Below are 17,811 nucleotides of genomic sequence, written 5' to 3' on the forward strand. Positions count from 1 at the left end.
GGCCACCGTAGTCAGACCTGGCTCTCAAGAGAAGACAGGCTATGTGCACACTGCCCACAAAATGAGGTGGAAACTGAGCTGCACTTCCTAACCTCCTGCCAAATGTATGACCATATTAGAGACACATATTTCCCTCAGATCACACACACCCACAAAGAATTTGTTTTAAAAAATCTAACATTGATAAACTCCCATATCTGTTAGGCAAAATACCACAATGTGCATCACAGCAGCAAGATGTGTGTTCCGTTTTCATCTGTTTATTTATTTTCCCTTTTATTCCCTTTTAACTACTTGTACATTGTTACAACACAACACTGTACATACTGTACACAACACGGTACATACTGTACACAACACTGTACATACTGTACACAACACGGTACATACTGTACACAACACTGTACATACTGTACACAACACGGTACATACTGTGCACAACACTGTACATACTGTACACAACACGGTACATACTGTACACAACACTGTACATACTGTACACAACACTGTACATACTGTACACAACACGGTACATACTGTACACAACACTGTACATACTGTACACAACACGGTACATACTGTACACAACACTGTACATACTGCACACAACACTGTACATACTGCACACAACACTGTACATACTGTACACAACACGGTACATACTGTACACAACACTGTACATACTGTACACAACACTGTACATACCGTACACAACACTGTACATACCGTACACAACACTGTACATACTGTACACAACACTGTACATACTGTACACAACACTGTACATAACGTACACAACACTGTACATACTGTACACAACACTGTGCATACCGTACACAACACTGTACATACTGTACACAACACTGTACATACCGTACACAACACTGTACATACCGTACACAACACTGTACATACTGTACACAACACTGTACATAACACTGTACATACCGTACACAACACTGTACATACTGTACACAACACTGTACATACCGTACATAACACTGTACATACCGTACACAACACTGCCAATAATATAACATTTAAAGAGTCTTTTCAAACTTTTGTGTGTAATGTTTACTAATGTTTCCCTTGTTTATTTCCCTTTTATTTATTGTCTATTCCATTTCCCTTGGCAATGTAAACATATGTTTCCCATGCCAATAATGCCTTTAAATTTATATTTGAACCACAGAGGAGGAGAGGGAGGGGGGAGAGAAGGAGGAGAGTTGTATGAAAGTGAAGGTTAGGGAAGAGAGGAGGGGACAGAGGTTAGGGAAGAGAGGAGGGGACAGAGGATAGGGAAGAGAGGAGGGGACAGAGGATAGGGAAGAGAGGAGGGGACAGAGGTTAGGGAGGAGACGAGAGTGCAGAGGGAGGGCAGAATGGAGAGACTGATGAGAGAAGGAGCAGAGGAGTGGAGAGAGAGGAACCACAGAGGGAGGAGAGGAGGGGGAGAGAGGAACCACAGAGGAAGGAGAGGAGAGGGGGAGAGGAACCACAGAGGGAGAGAGGAACCACAGAGAGAGGAGAGGGAGAGAGGAACCACAGAGGGAGGAGAGGAGGGGGAGAGAGGAACCACAGAGGGAGGAGAGGAGAGGGAGAGAGGAATCACAGAGGGGGGAGCGGAGAGGGAGAGAGGAACCACAGAGAGAGGAGAGGAGGGGGAGAGAGGAACCACAGAGGGAGGAGAGGAGGGGGAGAGAGGAACCACAGAGGGAGGAGAGCAGGGGGAGAGAGGAACCACAGAGGGAGGAGAGGAGGGGGAGAGAGGAACCACAGAGGGAGGTGAGGAAGGTTGGGGAAGTCAGGGTTAAGGGAGGAGAGAGAGAGTGAGTGAAAAGAGAGTGTTAGGAAGGAGAGACAGAAAAGATAGAGATGGTTAGGAAGGAGAGAGAGAAAAGAGCAGACATAGTGGGGGGTATGTTAAGGCCAAGGCTTACTGTATAATGGTTGTGGTGGGGCTGTGGGATTTCACAGGGGCTGTGGTGGGAATAATATTGGGATAAGGGGCGGGCTGTGGGGATGGCTGCTGATGTGTGTGTCATGGGGCTTCGATGGGGGAATTGGGAGGGAGGAGATATACAAGACTGTCGGTGTGTAAAGCCATGGGCCTGTCAGGGTTTGTGGGGACTGGTGGGAATATGGGACTGTGATTGTTTGGGTCTAGGGACGCCTGCTTTACATCAGGCTTCATGAAACTCCATTGGGGGAATTTGGGGAGGAGCCGTACAGGATTGTGATTGTGTAAATGGACTATTGGGGATTTGGAGAAACTGGAGGAATTTATTCCTATAGCTGTGGGCGGCTGTGTATGTAGTCAGGTCCAAAATGATTGGCACCTTTGATAAAGATGAGCAGAAAATACTGTTTTTAAATAAATAAAACAAACAAAATTGAATCTGCATTAACACTCTGCCTCTTCCAATTAATCTCAGTTTAAGGAACTGTAATGGCTTTCCATGGCTTCCTGTTTCACTGGGGTATAAATATGAGGTAACACTCATGTAAAAGCCCTTTGTCATCCACCACCATGGGAAAAGGCAAAGAACTCACAAACAAAAAGAGACAAATGGTTGTTGACCTTAATAAAACAGGCAGAAAACCCAGAAAAATACCACTTACCACTATTAGGGCAACAATGAAGAAGTTCAAAACCACTGGAACAATGGTAGAGGATGCATGTGTATCTTATCCCAAGCGCAGTGAGGAAGATGGTTCTGGAGGAAAAGAAAAGTCCAAAGGCCACAGTTGGAGAACTTCCGAAATTGGCCCCAACTTCTGGTCACCAAATCTACAATTAGATGCCACCTCCATGTCAAAATAAAAATGATATTGTATTTGTCACACGCACAGTCTTATGACTTGGGGTAAGAAGCTGTCTGGGAACCTGTTGATCCAGCGTGAACAGTCTTATGACTTGGGGTAAGAAGCTGTCTGGGAACCTGTTGGTCCAGCGTGAACAGTCTTATGACTTGGGGGAAGAAGCTGTCTCGGAACCTGTTGGTCTAGCGTGAACAGTCTTATGACTTGGGGTAAGAAGCTGTCTCGGAACCTGTTGGTCCAGCGTGAACAGTCTTATGACTTGGGGGAAGAAGCTGTCTGGGACCTGTTGGTCCAGCGTGAACAGTCTTATGACTTGGGGGAAGAAGCTGTCTGGGAACCTGTTGGTCCAGCGTGAACAGTCTTATGACTTGGGGGAAGAAGCTGTCTCGGAACCTGTTGGTCCAGCGTGAACAGTCTTATGACTTGGGGGAAGAAGCTGTCTGGGAACGTGTTGGTCCAGCGTGAACAGTCTTATGGCTTGGGGGAAGAAGCTGTCTGGGAACCTGTTGGTCCAGCGTGAACAGTCTTATGACTTGGGGGAAGAAGCTGTCTGGGACCTGTTGGTCCAGCGTGAACAGTCTATGGCTTGAGTGGCTGGAGTCTTTGGCAGCTGTAGAACTTTTTGAGGAACCAAGGTCCCATGCAAAATCTTTTGAGCCTCCTGAGTGGGAAGAGACTCTGCCGTGCCCTCTTCACAACTGTGCGGGTGTATGTGGACCATTTTAAGTCCTTAGTGATGTGGATGCCAAGGAACTTGCAGCTCTCGGCCCGCTCCACAACAGCCCTGTCAATGTGGATGGTGCTCTCCCCCCTTACTCCTATGGTCCACAATCAGCTCCTTGGTCTTACTGAAGTTAAGGGAGAGGTTATTGTCCTGGCACCACACTGCTAAGTCTCTGACCTCCTCTCTGTAGGCTGTTTCATCGCTGTCTGTGATCAGGCCTACCTCCATCGTCACCACACAGTCTTGGGTGAACAGGGAGTACAGGACAGGACTAAGCACACATCCCTGAGGGGCCCCTTTGTTGAGGGTCAGCATGGCATACTCTCACCACCTGGGGCTGGCCCATCAGGAAGTCCAGGATCCAGTTGCAGAGGGATGGGTTCAGTCCCAGGGTCCCTAGCTTGGTGATGAGCTTAGAGGGGACAATGGTGTTGAACGCTGAGCCGGAGTCTGTGGACAGCATTCTCCCATAGTTATTTCCCCCCTTGTCCATGTGGGAGAGGGCAGTGTGAAGTTCAACTGCATCTGTGGATCTGTTGGGGCAGTATGCGAACTGGAGTGGGTCTAGGGTGTCTGGGATGATGGTGTTGATGTGTGTCATGACCAGCCTTTCAAAGCACTTCATAATTACAGATGTGCTACAGGGCGATAGTCATGTAGGCAGGTTACATTGGAGAACAGACTTGGACAAGGAGAGATAAAAGTGAAGACACTTGCCAGCTGCCCTGTGCTTTGAGAACGCGCCCTGGTATTCCATCTGGCCCTGTGATTGTTAACCTGTTTAAACGTTTCGCTCACATTGGCCACAGAAAGCGAAATCACACAGTCATCTGGAAAAACAGGGGCTTTCACACAAGGCACAGTGTTATATTCCTCAAAGCGAGCATAAAAGGCATTTAGCTAGTTTGGGAGTTCTGCATCGCTGGGCAACTCACGGCTGGGTTTCCCTTTGTAATCCATTATCGTCTGCAAGCCCTGCCACAGACGACGAGCATCAGAGCCGGTGTAATAGGATTTCACCTTCCTCCTATATTGTCTTTTTGTTTATGTCAATAGGCTCTTTGGAAGGGTTGCCCCAACAAATTCCTTTTTTCGAGAGCAAACAACAAATACGAACGCATGGAGTTTACTAAAAGGTAGAGGCGCTTGGGATGAAACTGATGTCATGGTCAGATGACATGAAAATAGTACTCTTTGGCCATGCACACCAGTGGTGGGTTTAGCATCAAAATAATGATGCATATGCAGAAAAGACCCTCATAGCTACTGTAAAATATGGTGGTGGATCTTTGTTATGGGGCTATTTCGCGTCCACTGGTCCTGGTGTCCTTGTTAAGGTCTATGGCATCATGAACTTTGCCAAGTACCAAGACATTTTAGCCCAAAACTGGTTGCCTCTGCCTGGAGGCTGAAACTTGGCCGCAAGTGGATCTCCCAGCAAGACAATAACCCCAAGTGCACATCAAAATCCACAAAGAAATGGTTAATTGACCACAAAATCAAAATTTTGCAATAGCATCCCATTGAATTAAAGAGGGCAGTTCATATGCGCAGACAAAGGATATCAAGGATCTGGAAAGATTCCGTCTGAATGGAGGAATGGTCTAAGATCCCAATGTGTTATCCAATCTCATAAAACATTTTAGAAAAAGACTGTGACATTATTCTCACAAGGGGAGGGTGGCGGAGTATTGACAGCTGGAGTGACAATAACTTTGACACCTATCTTTTTGTGTTTTTTTTTGTATTACTTGTTAAACAAAATGTCTTTCTCTGAGCAAATGTATTAGTAAAAAATTGCATACAATATAGCTCATAATTATTTATTTTATACATATTTTTTTGCTCGTCTTTATCAAGGGTGCCAATCATTTTGGACCTTGGAGGTGTTGTGCGCTAGGCTGTGGGGTTTCAGGGGGTAGGAGTAAAGAATGTTAGGCGAGCTGCAGGGGCATGATTTGCGTTTCTGGGGAGGGCTTGGGGGGCTGTGGAGTACAGATAAGAGGTCTGGATGTGTGTCTAGGATGCTGGGGGGAGGATGGGGGAGAGACAGAGACACACACACACTGTGGGGGAGGCCGGGGGGGGGCTGGCTGCCTCAGTGCCTGCAGCTGGCATCGGGGTGATAACCAGCAGGCAGTTCCTTCTCTGTAGTGACATAGAGGTACATAGTGGTACTGAATCAGAGTTCACCAGCAGTTATAGCAGGGCTAGGCTAGCCAGGGCTAAAGCTACCAGAGACGTACAATCAGCTGTGCTGTGACGGTCAGTGTGACCACTTCACCAGAATGGGGTTCGAGAGTGTTGTTCTAGAGCACTGGGTGTGCTGTTAAATGGGGGTTGTCTGTGGGCCTGTAGTGTTGACTGTCCTGATATCTCTTATCATCTCTGATAGGAACAGAAGCTCTCTCTGTCACGCATGCTTCTTCAATCACACCTGTATCTGGGCCACGGAGCAGGTCCAAGTGGTGCTAACCACTAGCCTACAAATCACTCACATCAAAGTACTTGGGGATTGACTGAGGAGAATCTGTTGAATCAATTTGTATCATTCCAGAAACCCTGATTGGGTTGAGGGTTCTGTTTACTGTGTTTATTCAGTTAAACCTCTTTAACACCAACTGCTTTCAATTGGATTGTAGCTCTGACACACGCACACACACACACACACACACACACACACACACACACACACACACACACACACACACACACACACACACACACACACACTGACACCGACACACACACACACACACACACAATGCTCTGTACGTACCGTGTTGGAGAGTCAGTGCTTCTTATTATAGATTCAAGAGGCGAAACACAACAGGAAGAAAGTTCAGTTCAGTGGATGCTGTTTTCTTAACAGTTTTCGTTGGCCAACGTATATGTTTACTTTGAGTGTGTGTGTTCGTGTGTGTGCGTGTGTGTGTGTGTGTGTGCGTGCGTGTGTGTGAGGGGCGTCAGCTAGCTGGAATGCTTCGCTACCGCCAATGCTAAAATGGCTGCCAAGCCATAAGATGGCTGCCAGGAGCAGCGAGCGAGAAAAGATAAGAGAGGGAGAGAGTCTGCAGAAGGGAGGAAAAAGGAGCTTTCTATTCCTCTCTTTCTGTTTCTCTCCTTCTCTCACCTTCTCTCTCTCTCTGTCCCAAACCTCTTCTCCTCTCCTTTTCTTTCCTTCCTGTTCTCTTTCTCTCCCCCTATCGCTCTGTCTCTCTACTTCGCTCTTTCTTTCGCCCTCTCTTGCTCTCTCTCTCTCTCTCTCTCCCTCTGTTCCTCACTTTCTCTGCACCTCTCTCTCCCTCTCCTCTCTCAGCATTAGCAAGCAGTGAGACAGGTCTGTTTTTTGTTTCTACTAGCTAATCTTATGGCTTAGTGTGGCGAGGCTGTGCTGTGTATGTGTGATTGTGTGCGTGCGGGTGGTGTGTATGCGTGCTTGGTGTGTGTTTGTGCATCTTTGTGTATGTGTCTATGCGTGTTGGCATCAGTCCTCCCCTGCTCTGTTATCACCTACATGCGACAGATAAACACCTCCGTTAGTTAGGCCTGGCTGTGGCCCTGCAGATGTCATGCCCACGCCACTGCTACTGTACACGCATACACACGCACTCCGTCATTCAGAAACATACACTCATGCTTGGTTCGTGCCCTGAATGCTGATTGGCTGACAGCCGTGATATATCAGACCATATACTGTACCATGGGTTTGACAAAACATTTATTTTTACTGTTCTAATTATGTTGGTAGCCAGTTTCTAATAGCAATAAGGAACCTTGTTTTTTTGTTGGTATATGGCCAATATACCATGGCTAAGGGCTGTATCCAGGCACTCTGCAGTGTGCAGAAGAACACCCCCTTGGGCCTTATTGCTTAATTATACATAGACTACATTCTGTGCATGGACATAGACCACAAACCACACACACATGCCAGATAGCACACAGTGCATAAACAAAGAAACACACAGCAATCACCAATAGTACTTTCTCTGTGTCAGCCTTGGTTCTCCACTTTGTTCTAATGGATCAGTTATCCTGTAATGACATGCTGGAGGTTAGGGAGTCTTTACTGGAAGACTTCCCCTGTAACACCCTCTCCCTTGTGGCTGTAATCTCTACTCTAGTCCCTGGCTTCTGCGGCCTACCAATGCCAAGAGCAGTAATAAGAGTGTGACAGCTGTGTGCTTGTGTGTGTGTGTGTGTGTGTTATGTGTGTGTTGTGTGTGTGTGTGTGTGTGCCACTGCTGCCTTTGTCAATATCTAAAGGCCACTGAGTTTCCGTCACCTTTACCACACTTAGCCTTAAATCCCCTCCCTGGTCAGCCCTGTGTGTGTGTGTGTGTATGTGCGCGCACCATCTACCAGCGCAATCATATCCCTCTTCTTAATCTCACTTAATACCTCCTTGCTGGCAGGGTTTTAGGCTGCATAAACAGAACACCTTAAACACACACACACACACACACACAAACAGTAAATCTGAACACCTTGAGACAGGAGTTGGTGGGGGGGGTTAGGAACATTGGGAACATTCTGTGACATTTATATATACAAATAAACACTGTATACAGACACCCTCCTTGACCCTTAGTGAAGCAATCTCCCTACTCTTCTCAAATATCCCATCTGTCAGTATAGTCTATGACTGAAGTTCAGAGGGGCTCCAACACCTTCTCCCTTCCTCTTTCCTCACATACAGCAGGATACTTTGTATCCACCACAGCCAAGCTAAATCCCTCTCTTCTCTTCTCTTCTCTTCTCTTCTAGAATCTGGACAATCAGACAGCTCCAGCCAACAAGGAGACACAGACATCAAGCCACCGCCCAATGGTAAGAGAACACTCACACACATACACACACACACACACACACACACACACACACACACTCATCCTAACACTTCCTCTCTCTCCTCTGCAGGGCACCTGAGTTTCCAGGACTGCTTCGTCACCTCAGGAGTGTGGAACGTGGCTGAGCTCGTCAGGGTGTCACAGAGTGAGTATCTACCCCTCTCTTATCCTTTCTATCTATAGCTCAATCTATCTCTATCTATAGCTCTATCTATAGCTCTCTCTCTATCTATAGCTCTATCTATAGCTCTCTCTCTCTATCTATAGCTCAATCTATCTCTATCTATAGCTCTATCTATAGCTATCTCTCTATCTATAGCTCTATCTATAGCTCTCTCTATCTATAGCTCTATCTATCTCTATCTATAGCTCTATCTATAGCTCTCTCTCTATCTATAGCTCCATCTATCTCTATCTATAGCTCAATCTATCTCTATCTATAGCTCAATCTATCTCCATCTATAGCTCTATCTATAGCTCTCTCTTTCTATCTATAGCTCTATCTCTCTATCTATAGCTCTATCTATCGCTCTATCTATAGCTCTCTCTCTCTCTATCTATAGCTCTATCTATCTCTATCTATAGCTCTCTATCTATAGCTCTATCTATCTATAGCTCTCTCTCTCTCTATCTATAGCTCTATCTATCTCTATCTATAGCTCTATCTACAGCTATATCTATAGCTCTCTCTCTCTATATATATAGCTCAATCTATCTCTATCTATAGCTCTCTCTCTCTATCTATAGCTCTATCTATAGATCTCTATATCTATATCTATAGCTCTCTCTATATATAGCTCTATCTATCTCTATCTATATCTATAGCTCTATCTATAGCTCTCTCTATATATAGCTCTACCTCTCTATCTATAGCTCAATCTATCTCTTATCTATAGCTCTATCTATAGCTCTCTCTCTATCTATAGCTCTATATATCTCTATCTACAGCTCTATCTATCTATCTCTTACTACAGCTCTATCTATAGCTCTATCTATCTCTATCTATAGCTCTATCTATCTATATCTATATCTATAGCTCTATCTATAGCTCTCTCTATATATAGCTCTACCTCTCTCTATCTATAGCTCAATCTATCTCTTATCTATAGCTCTATCTATAGCTCTCTCTCTATCTATAGCTCTATATATCTCTATCTACAGCTCTATCTATCTATTTCTATCTTTAGCTCTATCTATAGCTCTATCTATCTCTATCTATAGCTCTATCTATCTCTTACTATTCAATTCAAGGGGCTTTATTGGCATGGGAAACGTGTTAACATTGCCAAAGCAAGTGAGGTCGATAATATACAAAAGTGAAATAAACAAAAAAAAATAACAGTAAACATTACACATACAGAAGTTTCAAAACATCTATCTCTATCTATAGCTCTCTCTATCTATAACTCTCTCTATCTATAGCTCTATCTCTTTCTATAACTCTCTCTATCTATAACTCTCTCTATCTATAGCTCTCTCTATCTATAGCTCTCTCTATCTATAACTCTCTCTATCTATAGCTCTCTCTATCTATAACTCTCTCTATCTATAGCTCTATCTCTTTCTATAACTCTCTCTATCTATAACTCTCTCTATCTATAGCTCTCTCTATCTATAGCTCTCTCTATCTATAACTCTCTCTATCTATAGCTCTCTCTATCTATAACTCTCTCTATCTATAGCTCTATCTCTTTCTATAACTCTCTCTATCTATAACTCTCTCTATCTATAGCTCTCTCTATCTATAGCTCTCTCTATCTATAGCTCTATCTCTTTCTATAACTCTCTCTATCTATAGCTCTATCTCTTTCTATAACTCTCTCTATCTATAGCTCTATCTCTTTCTATAACTCTCTCTATCTATAGCTCTCTCTCTTTCTGTAACTCTCTCTATCTATAGCTCTATCTCTTTCTATAACTCTCTCTATCTATAGCTCTCTCTATCTATAGCTCTATCTCTTTCTATAACTCTATCTATAGCTCTATCTCTTTCTATAACTCTATCTATAGCTCTCTCTATCTATAGCTCTATCTCTTTCTATAACTCTCTCTATCTATAGCTCTATCTCTTTCTATAACTCTCTCTATCTATAACTCTCTCTATCTATAGCTCTCTCTATCTATAGCTCTATCTCTTTCTATAACTCTCTCTATCTATAACTCTCTCTATCTATAGCTCGCTCTATCTATAGCTCTATCTCTTTCTATAACTCTCTCTATCTATAGCTCTCTCTATCTATAGCTCTCTCTATCTATAGCTCTATCTCTTTCTATAACTCTCTCTATCTATAACTCTCTCTATCTATAGCTCTCTCTATCTATAGCTCTCTCTATCTATAACTCTCTCTATCTATAGCTCTCTCTATCTATAGCTCTCTCTATCTATAGCTCTATCTCTATCTATAACTCTCTCTATCTATAACTCTCTCTATCTATAGCTCAATCTATTTTTTTAATATTTTTTATTTTACCTTTATTTAACTAGGCAAGTCAGTTAAGAACAAATTCTTATTTTCAATGACGGCCTAGGAACAGTGGGTTAACTGCCTGTTCAGGGGCAGAACGACAGATTTGTACCTTGTCAGGTCGGGGATTTGAACTTGCACCCTTTCGATTACTAGTCCAACACTCTACCCTGCCGCCTCTTATCTATAGCTCTATCTATAGCTCTATCTATCTATTACTATAGCTCTATATATCTCTATCTATAGTTCTATCTATCTATCTCTTACTATAGCTCTATCTATCTCTATCTATAGCTCTATCTATATCTCTATCTATCTCCTACTATTCAATTCAAGGGGCTTTTTTTTTTTATTTTTTTATTTTACCTTTATTTAACCAGGTAGGCAAGTTGAGAACAAGTTCTCATTTACAATTGCGACCTGGCCAAGATAAAGCAAAGCAGTTCGACAGATAAAACGACACAGAGTTACACATGGAGTAAAAACAAACATACAGTCAATAATGCAGTATAAACAAGTCTATATACAATGTGAGCAAATGAGGTGAGAAGGGAGGTAAAGGCAAAAAGGGCCATGATGGCAAAGTAAATACAATATAGCAAGTAAAATACTGGAATGGTAGTTTTGCAATGGAAGAATGTGCAAAGTAGAAATAAAAAATAATGGGGTGCAAAGGAGCAAAATAAATAAATAAATAAAAATTAAATACAGTTGGGAAAGAGGTAGTTGTTTGGGCTAAATTATAGGTGGGCTATGTACAGGTGCAGTAATCTGTGAGCTGCTCTGACAGTTGGTGCTTAAAGCTAGTGAGGGAGATAAGTGTTTCCAGTTTCAGAGATTTTTGTAGTTCGTTCCAGTCATTGGCAGCAGAGAACTGGAAGGAGAGGCGGCCAAAGAAAGAATTGGTTTTGGGGGTGACTAGAGAGATATACCTGCTGGAGCGTGTGCTACAGGTGGGAGATGCTATGGTGACCAGCGAGCTGAGATAAGGGGGGACTTTACCTAGCAGGGTCTTGTAGATGACATGGAGCCAGTGGGTTTGGCGACGAGTATGAAGCGAGGGCCAGCCAACGAGAGCGTACAGGTCGCAATGGTGGGTAGTATATGGGGCTTTGGTGATAAAACGGATTGCACTGTGATAGACTGCATCCAATTTGTTGAGTAGGGTATTGGAGGCTATTTTGTAAATGACATCGCCAAAGTCGAGGATTGGTAGGATGGTCAGTTTTACAAGGGTATGTTTGGCAGCATGAGTGAAGGATGCTTTGTTGCGAAATAGGAAGCCAATTCTAGATTTAACTTTGGATTGGAGATGTTTGATATGGGTCTGGAAGGAGAGTTTACGGTCTAACCAGACACCTAAGTATTTGTAGTTGTCCACGTATTCTAAGTCAGAGCCGTCCAGAGTAGTGATGTTGGACAGGCGGGTAGGTGCAGGTAGCGATCGGTTGAAGAGCATGCATTTAGTTTTACTTGTATTTAAGAGCAATTGGAGGCCACGGAAGGAGAGTTGTATGGCATTGAAGCTTGCCTGGAGGGTTGTTAACATAGTGTCCAAAGAAGGGCCGGAAGTATACAGAATGGTGTCGTCTGCGTAGAGGTGGATCAGGGACTCACCAGCAGCAAGAGCGACCTCATTGATGTATACAGAGAAGAGAGTCGGTCCAAGAATTGAACCCTGTGGCACCCCCATAGAGACTGCCAGAGGTCCGGACAGCTTTATTGGCATGGGAAACGTGTTAACATTGCCAAAGCATGTGAGGTCGATAATATACAAAAGTTAAATAAACAATCAAAATGATCAGTAAACATTACACATACAGAAGTTTCAAAACAATAAAGACAATACAATAGCTCTATCTATCTCTTACTATAGCTCTATCTATCTATCTATCTCTATATATAGCTCTATCTATCTCTCTCTATAGCTCTATCTAGCTCTATCTAGCTCTATCTATCTCGATCTAATGCTCTATCTATCTCTCTCTAACTATAGCTCTATCTATCTCTCTCTAACTATAGCTCTGTCTATCTCTCTCTAACTATAGCTCTATCTATCTCTATCTATCTATCTAATGCTCTATCTATCTCTATGTATAGCTCTATATATCATTCTCTCTCTCTATCTATAGCTCTATATATCTCTCTCTATCTATAGCTCTATCTATGTATCTATCTCAATCTATAGCTCTATCTTTCTCTATCTTAGCTCTATCTCTATTTATATCTCTCTATTTGTAACTCTGTCTATCTCTATAGCTCTGTCGATCTAGCTATAGCTCTATATCTCTATCTTTCTCTATCTATAGCTCTATCTATCTCTATATCTCTATCTATAGCTCTCTCTATCTCTCTCCATCTATAGCTCTATATCTCTATCTATAGTTATATATCTCTCTCTCTATAGCTCTCTCTAGCTATAGCTCTATATCTCTCTATCTATAGCGCTCTCTATCTATATCTCTATCTCTATCTAATGCTCTATCTATCTCTATGTATAGCTTTTTCTTTCATTCTCTCTCTCTATCTATATATCTCTATCTATCTATCTAGCTCTATATATGTCTCTCTATCTATAGCTCTATCTATGTATCTATCTCAATCTATAGTTCTATCTTTCTCTATCTTTCTCTATCTTAGCTCTATCGATCTATCTCTATTTATATCTCTCTATTTGTAACTATGTCTATCTCTATAGCTCTGTCTATCTATCTATAGCTCTATATCTCTCTATAGCTCTATCTTTCTCTATCTATATCTCTATATCTCTCTATAGCTCTATCTATAGCTCTCTCTATCTCTCTCCATCTATAGCTCTATATCTCTCTATCTATAGTTCTATATCTCTCTCTCTATAGCTCTATCTCTCTCTAGCTATAGCTCTATATCTCTATATCTATAGCGCTCTCTATCTATATTTCTCTATGTATCTCTATCTAATGCTCTATCTCTATGTATAGCTTTTTCATTCATTCTCTCTCTCTATCTATATATCTAGCTCTATATATAGCTCTATATATAGCTCTATCTATATATATCTATCTCTATGTATAGCTCTGTCTATCTATTAATATATATAGCTCTATCTTTCTCCATCTATAGCTATCTATCTCTATGTATAGCTCTATTTATCTATCTCTATTTTTCTATCTCTCTCTCTATCAATCTGTCTATCTATAGCTCTATCTATCTCTCTATCTATACCTCTATCTATAGATCTATCTATATCAATAGCTCTATCTATCTCACTCACTCACCTTCTCTTTCTTCTCGCTCTGTCTCTCTTATCCCTCGGTTTTTCTCTCCATACTCTTCCAATGTTCTCTTGGCTGGCCATTTGTTCTTCAAATTCCACCCTCCAAATGCTGATTTTACTGTCTTCCATATGTCTCCTCCTCCTCCTCCTCCTGTTCCTGTGTTCTCCCAGCTCCTGTAGCCACAGCATCTGGTCCTAACTTCTCCCTGGCTGACCTGGAGAGTCCTGGCTACTACAACATCAACCAGGTGGCTCTGGGGCGACGCTCCCTCGCATCCCCCCCTTCCACCAGGTACATGTAGGTCTCACTTAAATTAAGTTCCCTCCACTCTATGGTTCCTAGGTGAAACAAACAGCTTAGCGGTCACACAGATTCCACCCACTCAAAGGTTCCTAATTGAAAAGAGCTGCACCTCCACCAGACCTGGGTTCAAATAGTATTTGATGAAGGAAAACCAATACAGTTTGAACCCAGGTCTGATATCTACAGGCTGTACTCGATAGTATGTATGTGGGACATTGTAGACTGCCTCAGTTGATAACCGTTATGAGTGTTCTGGTCCATTCCATCTCTGAGAGTTCCATCTCTTTCTTCTCTCTCGTTGTGTCTCTCTGTCTTTCTGGTCTTATAAATGTGTGATGCTCTCTCCTTTCCCCCCCTATCCTTCTCTCCACCTCTCTCTCTCTCTTTCTGTCTTCTCTGGCACTGTAGGTCTGAGGTCGAGCTGTACGCAAACCTTCCACGGAGGTAGTTATTCTGACACACACACACACACACTGTCCTGCCAACTATACTTAAAACAAACTCAGAAGAGGTCCTGTGCTCACATCTCATATCCTTAAACGTACTCTCACCCACATCAGCCTTTTAGGTTTACCTCTGTGTCTGTTTTCAACCCTCTCCTTCCTGTCCATTTCTACTGTTCTCATCCTGCTGTCCTCTTCCTCTGCCTGAACTCTCAATGTGACTTCCCTGGTTAAATAAAGGCTGCAGGGAGACAGGAGCAGGGAGACAAGAGCAGGGAGACAGTAGTGGGAGACAAGAGCAGGGAGACAGAAGTGTGAGGCAGATGTGGGAGACAGTAGCAGGGAGACAGTATTGGGAGACAGGAGCAGGGAGACAGAAGTGGGAGACAGGTGCAGGGAGATAGTAGCGGGAGACAGTAGTGGGAGACAGGAGCAGGGAGACAGTAGTGGGAGACAGAAGTGGGAGACAGGAGCAGGGAGACAGTAGTGGGAGACAGTAGCGGGAGACAGGAGCAGGGAGACAGTAGTGGGAGACAGGAGCAGGGAGACAGTAGTGGGAGACAGAAGTGGGAGACAGGAGCAGGGAGACAGGAGCAGGGAGACAGAAGTGGGAGACAGGAGCAGGGAGACAGTAGTGGGAGACAGGAGCAGGGAGACAGTAGTGGGAGACAGAAGTGGGAGACAGTAGTGGGAGACAGGAGCAGGGAGACAGTAGTGGGAGACAGAAGTGGAAGCAGAAATGTGTAGGGCTCATTCAGGGATCGAACTGGATTCCTGCAGCAGGGGGAAGCAAGTGTTGACCATTCGACTAGACTCCGGTCCAATAGTGCACTACTTTAGGCCAGGGCCCTAGTGTACTACATAGGGAATAGGGAGCCATTCTTGACTCCTCTCTCCCCTCTTCCTCTCCGCAGCTCTAACAAGAGGAAGTCGTTAGACGACAGTGAGCTGGAGAGCCCCACGGACGACGTCTTCTACCCTGGACGCTCCCCAGCCGCAGGCTCCTCCCAGTCCAGCGGCTGGCCCAACGACATGGATGCAGGTAGGACACTCCCCCTAGCCCCCAAACTCTACCTTTACCCTTATACCTGTACCCCGACCCATGGACCATTCTTACCGAACTCTTCTCCCCAAACTCACCACAACACACTGTTCTTCAAAACACCTCTAAACTCTAAACTCTAAACATACTCTAAACATACCTCCCCAAAACACCTCTTTCCTTCTCACTTGTCACTCACTGTTCCAAAATCCACACTGGAAAGATCATCCTCACTAGCATACCACTTAGAAAGCTTGCCCAGCGCTTCATTCTAATTGGTGCGCTAGTGTGGATCTTGGATAAGAGCCTGTCTCTTCTAAACTGATTTGAAACTGACTTCATAACTTCCCAGAACACCTCTTTGCTCCTGCCTCCATTTAAATTGATTCGAGACCAGAAGTGACATTCCACCTATTCATCAATACTAGTGGGGACCTTTCACACACTCTGTCTCCCTAAGACTGATTTGAGACCAGAACTGACTCCATAACCTCTTCTTCCCACCTGTAACCAGGTGGAGACCTTCATTCCCCATCCCCAAGCTCACACCATGTTGACCGTCACCTGATAAGTAAGCAACAATGCAGTACAGTAACCATGAACTAACTTTACCACAATGTTATCCATGATCGATCACTACATCAACTACTGTCTTAAAAATCTTAAGCTGCCCCCTCTCTCTGCCTCTCTCTCTCGCGCTCTTTCGCTCTCTCTCTGCCTCTCTCTCTCGCTCTCTCTTTCTCTCTCTCTCTCTCTTTCTCCCCCACTCTCTCTCGCACTCTCTCTTCCTCACCCCCTCTCTCCCTCTCGCTCTCTACCCTTCATCTCTCTCTATATCTCTCATTGTTAACCCTCTCCTTCTCCACCTACAGTGCAGCACCATTTGGCCAGTGTGCAGGAGAGGAAGATAAAACATGAACACGATGGAGTGCAGTTTCCTTACCATGGTTAGAACACATTACACTCATATCTCCCTACTGTATATAACTCATATCTCCCTACTGTATATAACGCATATCTCCCTACTGTATATAACTCATATCTCCCTACTGTAAATAACTCATATCTCCCTACTGTATATAACTCATATCTCTCTACTGTATATAACTCATATCTCCCTACTGTATATAACTCATATCCCCCTACTGTAAATAACTCATATCTCCCTACTGTAAATAACTCATATCTCCCTACTGTAAATAACTCATATCTCCCTACTGTAAATAACTCATATCTCCCTACTGTAAATAACTCATATCTCCCTACTGTAAATAACTCATATCACCCTACTGTAAATAACTCATAACTCCCTACTGTTTATAACTCATATCCCCCTACTGTATATAACTCATATCCCCCTACTGTATATAACTCATATCTCCCTACTGTAAATAACTCATATCTCCCTACTGTAAATAACTCATATCACCCTACTGTAAATAACTCATAACTCCCTACTGTTTATAACTCATATTCCCCTACTGTATATAACTCACATCGCCCTACAGTATATAACTCATATCCCCCTACTGTAAATAACTCATATCCCCCTACTGTAAATAACTCATATCTCCCTACTGTAAATAACTCATATCTCCCTACTGTAAATAACTCATATCCCCCTACTGTATATAACTCATATCCCCCTACTGTATATAATTCATATCCCCCTACTGTATATAACTCATATCCCCCTACTGTATATAACTCATATCCCCCTACTGTATATAACTCATATCCCCCTACTGTATATAACTCATATCTCCCTACTGTAAATAACTCATACCCCTCTACTGTAAATAACTCATATCTCCCTACTGTTTATAACTCATATCCCCCTACTGTATATAACTCATATCTCCCTACTGTAAATAACTCATACCCCTCAACTGTATATAACT

At 43.3% G+C, this 17,811-nt stretch overlaps 1 protein-coding gene across 50 annotated transcripts in view; it reads left to right on the plus strand.

Annotated features, from left to right (window-relative positions):
• The window catches only part of LOC109887211 (nuclear factor 1 X-type-like), a 159,506-nt gene that overhangs the window by 114,323 nt on the left and 27,372 nt on the right, over positions 1 to 17,811 (plus strand). For 9 of the 50 annotated variants that reach the window (XM_031832752.1, XM_031832750.1, XM_031832695.1 and 6 more), the window contains 6 exons: positions 8,318 to 8,380; positions 8,471 to 8,545; positions 14,293 to 14,419; positions 14,834 to 14,869; positions 15,783 to 15,910; positions 16,783 to 16,857. In XM_031832752.1, coding sequence (XP_031688612.1) covers positions 8,318 to 8,380; positions 8,471 to 8,545; positions 14,293 to 14,419; positions 14,834 to 14,869; positions 15,783 to 15,910; positions 16,783 to 16,857 — 504 coding nt within the window. Of the gene's footprint in view, positions 1 to 8,317; positions 8,381 to 8,470; positions 8,546 to 14,292; positions 14,420 to 14,833; positions 14,870 to 15,782; positions 15,911 to 16,424; positions 16,482 to 16,782; positions 16,858 to 17,811 lie in introns of all 50 variants that reach the window. The other 41 variants (XM_031832663.1, XM_031832749.1, XM_031832741.1 and 38 more) reach the window with 7 other exon arrangements.

This window comes from Oncorhynchus kisutch, linkage group LG1 (assembly GCF_002021735.2).
Source record: "Oncorhynchus kisutch isolate 150728-3 linkage group LG1, Okis_V2, whole genome shotgun sequence".
NCBI classification, from domain to species: Eukaryota; Metazoa; Chordata; class Actinopteri; order Salmoniformes; family Salmonidae; genus Oncorhynchus; species Oncorhynchus kisutch.